This window comes from Neophocaena asiaeorientalis, unplaced genomic scaffold (genome assembly GCF_003031525.2).
Source record: "Neophocaena asiaeorientalis asiaeorientalis breed wild unplaced genomic scaffold, Neophocaena_asiaeorientalis_V1.1 scaffold489, whole genome shotgun sequence".
NCBI classification, from domain to species: Eukaryota; Metazoa; Chordata; class Mammalia; order Artiodactyla; family Phocoenidae; genus Neophocaena; species Neophocaena asiaeorientalis.
The window spans coordinates 77,187-90,011 of record NW_020174791.1 but is presented as its reverse complement, the minus strand read 5'-3'; the positions used below and the strand labels follow the sequence as shown (position 1 = coordinate 90,011).

Here is a 12,825-nt window from a genome sequence, read left to right as displayed (position 1 = left end):
AGACAACATTTCTGAGACCCCTCGGAGCTGGGTGTGGCCAAGTGACTAGGTTCTGGACAACAGGATGGAGGTGGGCAGTACAATGCCCCCTCCCCGCCGGCCTGACCTGATCCCTGGACGCCGTGACTGGGTGACCTCACGTGGTAAAGGGGATGGAGTTAAGGATCTTGAGACAGAATGGTTGTCCTGGATCTTCCAGGTAAGTCCAATATCATCACGGGGGCCTTACAAAGGGAGGCAGGGGGACCAGAAGCAGGAGAGGTGACAACAGAAGCAGAGGTCAGAGCTGCCCTCCCTTCAGATCAGGACTAAGCAGCCTCTCCCAGAGGCCACAAACCATGGGCCACCTGACTGTCCCTCGGCAACGTCATCCTCCAGGGAAAAGGAAGCTTATGCTGCAGACAGAAAACTCTGACAATGGTGAAAACAGCAGAAAACGCTCAAGAAAACTGCCAAAAAGAAAACGTGTAAAAATTTCGTATTTCGTACAACGTTTTTAAAAGACGTGAAATAATACCAGCATAAAAAACATTACATAGCAAATAATAGTGTTTGTATAAAACTCGGTTTACAAACCTAATTTTATCATTTAAAATGATTCAGAAAATACATTTTGCTGACAGTAAATCCTAACGTCACAGACGGTGACAATCCCCCGTGTGCCGCAGAGAGAAACGGGCCCCGGGTACACTGGGGCGCGCACGTCCACGTTCAGGACTCCCGTGGGGCTGCTACGCGGTTGGTACTGGCAGCAGCCTGACTGGGTGGGAGCATCGCAAACGGCTAGGGGCACGGCGACCCCCACCTCCCTCAGCCAAGTCCACGGTGCCGAGTTCCGGGACAGGAGCCTGACCCCAAACAGCGCACAGCGGCAGGACGGCCGCCGCCGCTCCTTTACTGGTAGATGACCTTCACGCAAAACGTCTCCTCGTTTTTGTCTTCGTGGTCATTGATGTAAATCAGAATCTCCTCCTCCCCGGCCTTCTGACGGGACGCAAACCGCAGGCCGATGGTGTAGGTCTCGCCTCCGCCGACCTGGCAAGAAGCATCGCCGTCCTAGCGCCCACCCTGCTGACCCCCCTCTCTCTCTTCCAGCCACTTCCACACAGGCGTACACACATTCCCCAGGCTCGCAGGCCCCAGAACATACACTCATGATCTGAACCAAGTTTCCCAGCGTCACTGTCAAAGCCCTCCTGGCTACTCCTCCCAAAGCCCCGGGAGACGCGTCACTACACCCTCCAGCGAGGGACAGACCTGGATCCGCCCAAGCCACTGCTCACTTTCCCTGAAAGAGTCACAGGAGATAAAGGCCTAACTTGCCAGGCAGTCTGGATGAAACTGCTGCAACACTGCAGGGAAGGTCGCCCCCAGGGCTTCTCCCGCCGGGGCCTGGGCGTTGGGTCAGAGGCCCGGGCAGAGTTCAGCAGAGGGTGCCCCTGGGGGCCGCAAGCGGCTCACTCGGGCCACAGGCCATTTCTCCCCCAGGACTTGCTGACGCCCCCAAGGCAGGGTCCCGGGAGAAGCAGCGCCCAGGCCCCCCACCCTGTGCAGCCCCGCACCTGGAAGGTGTCCTCCTTGAACTGCAGCAGGCGGGGATGGTCGCTGTGCAGGCGGTAGGCCCTCGGGGAGGGGTAGGGGTTGGTGTAGGTGATGCGCTTGTTGGCGCCCTTCCCGGCCCCGGCAGGCAGCGTGATCTCAAAGGCCTGTGGGGAGGGCAGGAGTTGGCCCCGGGCTCCTTCTCCAGCCACTTCTTCCCAAGCCTGCCCTGCGCTCCTGGGCCCCAGACGCTGAATAAATACGGCAGACAAGCCCCCCGAGTTCCCGGTCGAGGGGCTCACGGTACAGGAGGAAACACCCACCCCCCAGGCCCCCAGCCAGAGGGGCCGGGAGGAGGAAACGCCGGCCTGGCCTCGATCTAGGCAGGCCAGGTCACAGGACACACCACCCGAACCGTGTGGCCCACGCGCGTCTCACGTCAGACCTTGGAGATGAGGGGTGGGCGGCAGGAGAGGCACACGAGCCACGAGGCCACCAGCTGGTGGGCGTCCACGTCGACCAGGTTGAGGTGCACGAAGCGGCTGCCCGCCTTGCGGGGCCTCACGCCCACGTGCAGGTCCTGCACCCCGTGAGGGGGCAGCACAAAGACGCCTTTGGGGTCCGTCTTCAGGAACAACAGAGGAGAAGCAGGTCGGGAGGCAGCCCCTCGAGTCGTGCAGACGAGGGGTTTCCTGGGCGCGCAGCCCAGGGGCTGAGAGGGTCCCAGGGGAACCCCTGCGCTGGGCGGGAAGTCCCCTGGCCTGCATGGGGTCAGAGGTAAGAAGGCCCAATCTGAGGCCAGACCGGACCTCACCACCAGCACCCATGCCTGCGGGTCACAGTCTGTGTCCCCATCTGTGCGGGGCGAGTCCCCTCCCACACAGCGTGACCCCCTAAGTGTCAGAGCGGCCTCAGGAGAGAGAGCTTAGCCAGACCCAGCTCTGAACCCTGGCCTGCTGGCAGGGCGTCCCCATCACCCTCGTTATCCAGATGTACGGTTGCAGCCGCACTGATTCCAGGGTAACTGTTAACATTTACCTCCCAACAATTCTACAAATTCACCTTCAGGGCTTACGTGTCTCTCATCCCACGACGCACATCTCATAAAGGGGATCTGAATGAAGACTCTATCAAAGTCTTCAGGACCGACCACCAGGCCGCAGCCCAGCTCCCACCCCCTCCCCGGGGTGGGCAAGGGTGGGGAGGGACCAGGGTACACCCGCAAAACCCAACAGCCAACCGCACGCACCCCCGCTGAAGGCCATACCGTCAGCTCCTGGGGGTGGGAGCTGAAAGCCCTCACTTTCCTAACTGTCTGCATGCCCCGGAGGACAAGGGCCAGGCGGGTCCGCTGGCCTGTGACACAGGAGACATCCACGCGCTGCAGGGAGTGCAGGTGGACCTGCCAAGTCTGGACGGGCGTCGCCAGCCAGCGGTCCCTGCGCGGGCAGAAGTCACTCACGGTCGGGCGAGGGCAGTACACCAACCGCGGGGGAGGGGCCCCGAGGAAGCTGAAAAGGCGGCCAGGAGGGCGGGCTGGGGTCCAGCCGCCGTCACCCGCTCGGCCACCTTCCCTCCAAGGTGGAAGCTCTCAGGCAGGTCTGCGGCCTCTGCGTGACTTTGACCCTGAACAGATACTTCTGGAGGCCGGGCAACGTGGGCTTCTGCAGATGTGCACCTAGGCCAGCTTAATCCCAAACCAGGCCTGGAGCAAAGTCCATGGGGAGCACAGCGTGGATGAGAACGTGGGCTTGGAGGTCACGTGGGCCTGAGCCTGGGGCCCGCGTGAGCTGCCTGGTGCCCAAGGACACTGACCCTTGGTTGTAAATGGGGCTCAGCATCACCTCCCCACGGGCCGTCAGGACAACAGTCTGTGGCCACCACACAGCAGGTGCAGGCTTGGTGCTGCCCCTCAGCTGGGTGGGCACTGAGCACAGGAGACCCCCGCCCGTTCCCATGCGGGCTGCACCAAACCCTCCAGCCTGCACCGGTTTTAAAGGGTCTCGAGGGCTGGGAGATACGACTTAGAGGAAAAGGTAAAGGGACCGGGGTCATTTCACCCAGTCCTCGGGCATCAAAGGAAATGATGTCACCTTCCACCTCCCCTTGGGGGGCCTGGGCAGGACCGCCGCCTGCATTCCCTCGGACTCGGGGAGGGGACCCCAGGGACAAGGGCTGCCTGGGCCGTCCTGGCACTGTGCTGGGGCAGAAGCAGCCTCGAGTTTCTCTCCTGGCTGGGCTCCCAACGTGTCCCTTAGGCTGTGGTGCCGCTCTGAGCAGAGGCGCCCTTGCAAGACCCCGGCCAGTCTGAGAACCTCACTTCATGTGGCCAAAGGCCTGATGGCCCCCACCCCCATCCCAAGTTTAGAGGCAGCCAGGGCTGGCCCACTTCCAGTGCCACCAGCAGTCCCCAGCCTGCCTCCTCACTGCCTTCTCCCACCCTCCAGACCACCAGGGCCCACGTACTCACGCGTAAATGGTGACAAAGAAGTCTTTGATCTCCGGGCTGGGACCACTGGCCACCTTCAGGAACACGTCTTGTGGCTCCCTGGGGCCCTGCCAGACAGGGGTGGGGGTGCACATCACGGCCACACTACTGCCTGTCTGCTCTGACCCCAGCCCCCCAAGTCTGCAGGAAGCAAACGCAGGTGTGAACCAGGCCCCCTCCCCCAACACGTTTTTCATTTTCTGTACTCATCAGAATTCACTGTTTTTGTCACTACAAAAGAGAAAAATCATTAACTTCTTGATTTCATATCGAATTTAATAATGATATCCCGCAGGAGATTTCACCCAGTTTCCCAGCCAATCACCATACGATTACGGCCGCTGTCCTTACACAAAGGCAATTAGTAAGTGCCTTAATCACCACTCACTTTATTCAGTTTGCCTCACGTCTTTTTGTTTTTAATTGAAATTCAGATAATCAAGGAAGTGATCTGCTAGCAGAAAAAATGAAAACTCATTCATAAAGCTCTCATGGCGATGTCAAAGCAGCCCTTCAGCATCTTAGAAAGAAACCACTTAAGCAAAAACCCCAAATGAAGAGGCTGCAGGAGACCAGGGGTGCAGACAGTGGGCGGGACCTGGAGGGGAAGGATTTTCCCGGGAGGGCGCTACAGAACTTACCATGTTCTGGGTCTCGCAAATGACATTCGGGTCACTACATCGTACGTAGACCGGGGGGTCCTCACCGGGCATCCCCACGGGAGCACCTGGAGTGGGGAACATCACAACAAATGTCTTTTCCCGGAAGCCTGGGCCATCACAGGTGTTCAACGAAACCTGCTGGGGGATGGACACTGCCGCCTGCGTGGACACTGGCCCTTCCGTTCCGAGCCGCCTCCCCGGGGACTCACCCCAAGAGACTAACCAAAAGGAAGCGGGGGTGCCATGGAGCCAGTGCCAGGTGTAAAAGACTCGGATCTGTTCTAAAGGCACCGGCTGGAAATGAATCAGCAGGGGCAGGGGAGCCCGGAGAGCTCTCCAGGCCCAGGACTGAGGGCAGAGCAGAGCCTGACACCAGAGGCCGGGCAACCTTCCCAGGGCTGTGGATTTCAGAACGGAATCAGCCTGCCAAGGGCGCCTGTCACCTCAGAGGAGGTGAGAAGGTCACCATGTCAAACAAACGACTGGGGCAAGTGGCAGATTTACAGCTGTGCCCTGTGTTGTTAAAGAGCATCGCAGGAAGATGTAAGGACACCACTTGTCGCCCTTGGGGAGAAGCCTTTTCCACCTGTTGAACCTGCCAAATGCCAGCCGTGGGGACAGCGGGACCTGCCTGGAAGCGTGTGCCAGGGCAGCAGGCGGATGGCCTTCTTCAGGAAGGTGAGCTCTGGGTGGTAGAAGCGGAAGACCTGGTCCACCACGTGGGGCTGCAGCTCCACAGTCAGGCAGAGCACGGCGAGGGGCTTGCCGTTGCCTGCGCAGAACAGAACCTGCCGGGAGAGCAGCTGGTGCAGCATCAGGACCCACACGAGGGCTGTGGGCAGCTGCGTGCACGGTGCCTCCCTGGACGGACAGGGACAGGGTCCCCATGGGGTCCGCTCACGCCCACGAAGTGGGAAGGACAGGCGTGGTCAGAGGCACGGGGTCTGCAGCCGTAGGTGCCCACCTGCGAGGACTGGCCCAGCACAGGGTCCACATGCTCAGACCACGCACGGCTGCCACTCCTGCCACTTCCCGGAGGGGAGGGACGTGCCAAAAAGGCCAGCGAGAAAGGTCTGCGGCCCCAACTCCCCCGCCGACGCACCCGCTGCCTGCAGGCTGGGAAGTCGTTCTGCAAGGATCTGGATACTAACCTCACCAGGTCCTCGTGGGTGGGAGCAGAGCACGTCCCCCAGAAGGTAAAAGGGGGCTGTGCTTAAACCCAAAGGGCCAGAAATACAAACTTCCTTTAAAAAAAAAGTTACTGACTAAAAAAATGTATTTGTCCAATACAGGTCCTAACTTGGAACACGATGCAGCCGGTGTCTTTATTCCAGGACTCGGCCAGCCCGGTGAGCTCTCAGGGCCCAGGACAGAGGGCGGCACACGGCCAACCCCAAGGCGGATCAACCTTCCCACATCGGTTGGCGCCAAGCTCGGGCCCCCAGACAAACCTTCCACGTGGGAAAGGACGCTCTTGCACTTTGGTGAGTTTTATCGTGAAATCTTTTAGATGTGTAACGGGACCAATTATAACTGGGCAGCCACGCACGAGGCCACGTGGGCTTGGAACAGGCACCCGGTGCACACTGCCCAGCCTCTGCGCCCTCAGCACCCTGCCCGTCCGCCCCAGGGAGCCCCTCCTGAACTCATCGTCACCGTCCCCCGTTTTTCTTCACCATTCTCCCCTCTTTGGGTCTTTAAGCGACCCACAGTGTTGGTTCTGCCTTCTTGGAGCATCACCTGAAGGCCACTGCCCCGCGCGTCTCTTCCCACATCTGCTGGGAGGCGAGCCCCACCACTGCACCCTCGTGCCTGGCAGCTGTGCCCTGACACTCCTGCGGGAATTTCACCGCTACGCTGGGACTTCAGCTCCACAATGACCGACCGTTTATTTAGCTGTCGTGCACACAGACACACACAGACATACACTCCTCAGCTCTCTCTGCTCAGAAGGACCGGAAGCAAGGGCACCCCAGTCGTAATGAGCCCTCTCAGCACCCAGACTTCAGTTTCTAAACACCGTTCTCCGCTAAAAGAAGCCTTAGATAAACGGCTGATTCCAGAAATGGGGCAGGAAAATGGAAGACGACTCCGGAACATCTTGTGCGCCAGGCACGAAGGAAGTGCTCCAAGAATGACAGGGACATGTCAAAAGGACAGAGGGGCCAGCTTGAAGCCCAAGCCGCCGGGACAAGATGAGCAGCAAAACAAAGAAAGACAGGAACAAATTACAAGCCACTGAATGAAACAGGAATTCATGGTCCATAACGCTGACAAACAAACTTCAGGAATGAACGGATGAAGGCAAACTGCCGCCTCACTTAGAACAAGGAAGGAACGACGCAATCTGCAAGCCACCAACGGGCAACCGTCGCGCAAGAGTCATCAGTGAAGAAATTCTGAAAAGAATGTCTCTGTGTATAACTGGGCCACTTTGCTGTACAGCAGAGACTGGCAGGACATCGTAAATCAACTACACTTCAGTTTAAAAAAAAAAGAAGCATCGGTGGATATTAAAACTAGCAAATATAAAATGTCAGCAACTGCGAAATCTGGGTAAATAATTCACGAGAACTCTTTGCACTATTCTTTTAACTTTTGTCTAAGTTTGAGAACATTTCAAAATAAAGAGCTGTTTAAAAAAAAAAGGCACAGGCGCTGACTTGAAAGGTATGGCCGTGGCCAGAGAGAGAACAGTTTTACAGCCCAGTGCCTGCCACACAGCAAATATAAAACCACGAGTTCATAATAAGACCCCTCAAAACTGACCATCTTTGGATGTTCCCAGGGCACAACTCATTATTTTTACAATTGATAAATAAAGGGAAAGAACCCAACATTTATCCTGACCTTCCGGTATTAAGTGTCAATATATTCAGGGTAACCAAACAGCTGATGGGGGAAAGCTCTTCTTTATAGAAGAGTCACAGCTAGTAAGTACAAGAACAGTGAGAGGATTTCACCGCTTTCCACCTGGTGGGATAACGGATGTGGGCAGTGGACCCTTAGTGGACACGTCAGCCACCACGAACAGCCACTGACCGTGGCCTCTGCACGTGAAGCCGTGGTCGGCCCACGGAGGCCGGCCCACGCCCAGCGTCTCCACAGACAGAGCATTGAGGACAGCAGGCCCCAACTCCCACAAACCGACCGTGATAAGATGAGTTACCAGCATGGACTGGACATCGAGCTGTCCTGAGGATTTGTTACTCACTTGGGGGCAGTGATGTCACGTAGCCAGGTTTTTGTTCTTTTTTTTTAAGTCCTTATCTGTTAGAGATACACGTTGAATAAGATATCTGGGATTTGTTTTAAAACTCCAAACTCATGTAAGGAAAAACGTATTAGCCTCTCAGATTTAATTTATAGCCCTAAATAAAGAGCCGACATATCCTTTAGACAAAGGCAAAGCTGTGGCTCCACATTTAAATAAAACACAGCAAATCTCCCCCGAGGATGGGGCTGTGGACACAGGGCTGCCAGGTCCTCAGTCTGCAACTGCACCGAAATCTGTCCCGGGGTGAGGGTGGGGGCGGCGGGCGTAAAAGTATTTCTGTTTTTACTTTCAACCTCCTATAAAAGGCATCTGTCCACCAAACAAACAAACAACAAGAAAACTTCAGAAATTCCTACAAAATGACAGCGTCCCAACCTCCCCTAAGGACATCCCATCGGCAGGCAGGGGGTTGAAAAGTGTGCCCTGCAAACAAGCCGCCCCTGAGGTGGCAACGGGACTGAGTCCTATTTACCATTAGTAACAAACAGCAGAACCCATGACGCGCTTCACCTGGTCCTCTCACAAGACCCCTGGCTGGCACTGCAAGACCTCGGAACATCGGATGGGCGGCCTGCCCCCCTACCTTGGCGTGTTTCGTGGGCATCGTGCTGGACGTACAAGGTGACCCAGCGTCCGTGTCCTTCTCGAGTCTCAGCTCAGCAGAGGCCTGCGAGAAACCAGGGGGCCCCCAGGTCATGAGATGGAGGCCCAGGGTGACAGGCACTTCTTCCTACCAGTGGGGCCTCCACGTGTAGCAACGGCCGCCGCCCTGGGCCCAGGACTCCGGGGTCTCGTTTACACTCAGAGTGAACCCCAGGCGGCTGCTGTTATTAACCGGCCCACAGCCACAAAGAGGAAGCGGAGGCCGTGTGAGCTGTGGGTGGCGGGGCGGGGGGGTCAGGTCCCGTAACCCAGCTCCACCCGAAGCCAGAGGTCTGACACCTTCATCACGGTCCTGATGACCTCTTGCCCCAAAAGTGCATCCAAAGAGCCTGCACTGAAACCTGTGAGCCTCTCACACCCGTCTCAGTGATGACCACTGCCCTACAGAGCTGACCTCACAAGGTCAGGAAGAAACGCGCACGCCACGTCCGCCCTACCAAATCACGTGCTCACTCGCACCCTGACGTGAAACCCCAGAGTCTCTGCGGTTCACGTCGGGGAGCAAACGCTACATGAGAAGTGGGCAAACAGTAGTAACTGGGGAGTTCAGAAAACACTAGCTCTTCTGAGGTTTAAGAAAGACTCTTCTACCAGTTTAGCAAAGAGACTGAAGAGGAGGTGATCCAGCCTCTCCTGAGCCCAGGTGAACCACGAGGCCACTGGGCACAGCGTAGGTGCCAGGACGTGTGGAGAGGCAGGTGGGGCAGGGGACGGCCGAAGGCTAACCCACCGCACGGGAGGAGGCCCCCATCTCCCACGTTACTTGGCAAATGGGCTTCCCCGGTGCCCAGCCAGCCCCCTCGGCACGGGAAGAATGGCCTTCCCCACCTGCGCTGAGGCCCGCGGACCCGCAGAGAAGGTCTGGAACTTGAAGGGGATGTGGACCATCTCCCGGGGGCGTAGGAAGAGCTGGGGGGCCAGGCTGCCCCGCGGGTGGAACATGTCCTCCTCCAGGGGTGTGTGCAGGCCGGCCAGCTCTTTGAAGTACCGCCACTCCTGACCGTCCAGGATGAGGCTGGAGGGAGGGGAGACGGCGCTGGGCACAATGTCCTTCCCAGTCGGTCCCAGGACCCAAGGGGGCGAAACCAGCTCGGCTTTCGGGCGGGGCTGGGGGCCCGAGGGGGCGCCCCGCCCTCCCACCTGAGCTCAGCACTGTCGATCGAGATGGTCACGGTGTGCTGCGTGTTGTCGGGGTTCCTGAGAGCGAATTCGAAGAACTCGGCGGCGCCCAGCGTGGCACGGATGGTGTGCCGCGTGGTGATGGCCATGCTCAGCGCGCTGGCAATGCTCTCGGCCTTGGTGCGCTCCCGGTAGGCAGCGATGAGCTGCAGGTCCCGAGCGTGCTGGGTACGCATGCTCTGCTGGGCCTGCGGACACAAGGGCCGAAGCGGGGCCACGGTCCCGGGGCGCCCTGCTGCTTGGGGGCTGTTCTCTGGCCCCTTCCCCACCTGCCCCAAACACCACATCTCCTTGGAATCAGCCCCCCCACCCCCCACTGACACGGGGTCAGTTGGGAATGGCCACCTACAGCTCTGGGGGACAGGGAATGGGGCTGCCCATCTGCAGCACCCCGGCTTCCCTCTGCCCACAGGTGATGTACTCGTGGAAGGAGGGCTCTGCCCGCATGCCCCCAAGACTCCAACCACCCACCTGGCACACTGGGAATTAAGAGCAGAAGCTACCAATAAAAGAGGAAAGAATGGTCCCCAAACTAAGGCGGGTGACCAGCTCACCGGCCAGGCCTCCAGTGTGACAGCGGGAGTCCTGTCTGCGAGCAGAGTCCCCAGGAGGGGCTGTGGCCGGGCCTGACTGACCGCAAGCTGGGCCAGGGTCCAGACCTAGGCACGCTGCCTTGGAGGGCTCAGCGTGGGTCCTTCATCCACCTCCTTGTTCCAATGCCTTATGTTTCAATGGGCTTGGCCACCCCACATGTGTTCTAGAGGCTGGGGACAGGCTTATCTTTCTCGGGTGCCTTGCAGTAGAAAGCGAGGCCCGTCGGAGGCTGCTTTGCAAGCCCAAGATGTAGAAGGCATGCCCACGTGCTAGGGAGGCAGCTGGGCGCTGAGGGCCTCCAAAACCAAGGAGGCCCAGGCATCTGAAGGCCTTCGGACTCTAACTCAGAAGGTAAGGACCAAATCTGACCTCTCACTTAAATTGTTTTGGAGACTGACTTTCCAATATCCAAAACTTTGGCCTTTCCCCAGCAGAGGAATTGAAGCTGGGCCTTTAGTTTCTCCCTGGGGATTTAAAAACGGGAGGGTGGTCATGTTGACATCTGAGGCCTCCCTATGTGGGCATTTTATGATCAGAGCTTCTCGGCAGGATGAGCCTCTACCAGGCTGGGCTGGGCAGCACGGCCAGATATAATTTAGGGTGAGAAACAGACAGAGATCGGCTTTTCAACCTCGACTTGAGACAGTGGGTTGTTCTGACCTGCCAAGGACACAACCTGTATTGCCCTGGGACGAGGGCTCTAGGGGACAGGCCACATGGAGTTGGGCACAGGACTGGCCCGTCAGACTGACCACCCGGGCAGGCACCGTAACGGCCACTCCCTGGTTTTCCGCAGGCCTGGTGGGTAAAAGCCACAGGCCGAGACAGAGTGGCCCCAGGGCATCAGGTGCCCACACGGCCCCTGGCCAGGTGGAAAGGCTGGAAAGAAGAATCCACCTGTGGGATCACCTGGCATGACCCAGATTGTGTGAGGCTGCCGTTAACCGCAGGCTCAGCCTCGTACAGACGCGAGCCAATCCTCCAGCAACAGCTTTACCAATGACTAGAGCCACCAGTGAAACAGAGCTGATGTTTTGGTCTCTTTCTGCCATAGATGTGTCTTCTTTCTTAATTCAAAACCCATGCAGGCAGAGGTGATGACACGTATTGGACCGCTCAGACCCCAAGAGGCAGCAGTTCGCACTGTGGTCCCGTGACAGGTCCAGGGATGGGCAGGGAGACCCGTGGGCCAAGTGCTGGCATTTCTGGAAAGTAAAGTCCTCTCTTCCATGGCACTTGGCATGTTTTGACAACACGGAACATGGGACTAGTGCCACCAATTTGCTAGCATGAGGGGCAATCCCGGAGCTGCTGGGGTGTCCCTGTAGAGGGTACGCAGAGGAGAGAGGACGCAGGGACTGACCGCTGTCGCTAGGGCAGCTGCCATCCTGAGCACTGCACACGGGTTAAGCCGAGTGACCCTCACAGGGAGGCTGTGACTGTCCCAGGGCACCGCAGGAATTCCAAAGCAGGTGTCAGCCCCACACTCTGTGCTCCTGGCCCCAGGCTCACCACCTCCCCCAGGAAACCCCGAGACCCTCAGCCTCCCTCAAATCTGACCATCAGGGAGAGAAAGCTGCACCCCAGCTGCCCTCAGCCTCCCCCCACACACAAGAGGTCACACACGGTTCCACACCCTCATCACGCGTGTGCAGGGCCAGCCGGGACACAGCTCCTGTCGACTCTCTTCCCAAGGACCCACTGATTTCATAGAACTCCCATCCCTTCTTCAAAGAAGGCTAAAAAGCTCTGGAAGGGAGAGAGACTACTGCATACCTGATACATCAACTTACTTTCACCTCAAAATTCTCCAGGGCTAGGAACCCAGAAAATCATACAATTTAGTGGAAATTTTTCTTGTATTTGGAAATCCAATTACTTCCAAGCTCACAGCTGTATTCAAAATGAGGGTTCTGAGCTGTTAATTTCTCTATTAGAACATAACAGGGCTTCCCTGTTGGCACAGTGGTTAAGAATCTGCCCACCAATGAAGGGGACACAGGTTCAATCCCTGGTCCGGGAAGATGCCACATGCCGCAGAGCAACTAAGCCCGTGCACCACAACTACTGAGCCTGAGCTCCAGAGCCGGGGAGCCACAACTACTGAGCCCGCGTGCCACAACTACCGAAGCCCGCAGGCCTAGAGCCCGTGCTCCGCAACGAGAGAAGCCACCGCAATGAGAAGCCCGCGCACCGCAACGAAGAGTAGCCCCTGCTTTCAACTAGAGAAAGCCCGCGCGCAGCAACGAAGATCCAACGCAGCCAAAAATAAATAAATTAAAAAGAACATATCAAATAAGAGAAAACTAGCCAAATTAATCATAATAACAACGATGCTAACAACAACACCGGCAGCTGTCGGACTGAGGACTTGTCGTGTGCGGGGCCCAACCACCCGGACGCGGGAAGCGCTTGTGTCCCCC

At 57.7% G+C, this 12,825-nt stretch overlaps 1 protein-coding gene across 1 annotated transcript in view; it reads right to left on the bottom strand.

The window, feature by feature from the left end:
- Nucleotides 1–481: 481 nt before the first annotated feature.
- NPHP4 (nephrocystin 4) overlaps nt 482–12,825 on the bottom strand; it is a 71,679-nt gene continuing 59,335 nt past the window's right edge. Inside the window, exons 13-22 of the mRNA XM_024760185.1 lie at nt 9,770–9,996; nt 9,458–9,644; nt 8,550–8,633; nt 5,321–5,477; nt 4,669–4,754; nt 4,010–4,095; nt 2,807–2,978; nt 1,985–2,164; nt 1,563–1,706; nt 482–1,035 (exon numbers count right to left, since the gene is read on the bottom strand). Coding sequence (XP_024615953.1) covers nt 895–1,035; nt 1,563–1,706; nt 1,985–2,164; nt 2,807–2,978; nt 4,010–4,095; nt 4,669–4,754; nt 5,321–5,477; nt 8,550–8,633; nt 9,458–9,644; nt 9,770–9,996 — 1,464 coding nt within the window. The 3' untranslated portion in view covers nt 482–894. The remainder of the gene's footprint in view (nt 1,036–1,562; nt 1,707–1,984; nt 2,165–2,806; nt 2,979–4,009; nt 4,096–4,668; nt 4,755–5,320; nt 5,478–8,549; nt 8,634–9,457; nt 9,645–9,769; nt 9,997–12,825) is intronic.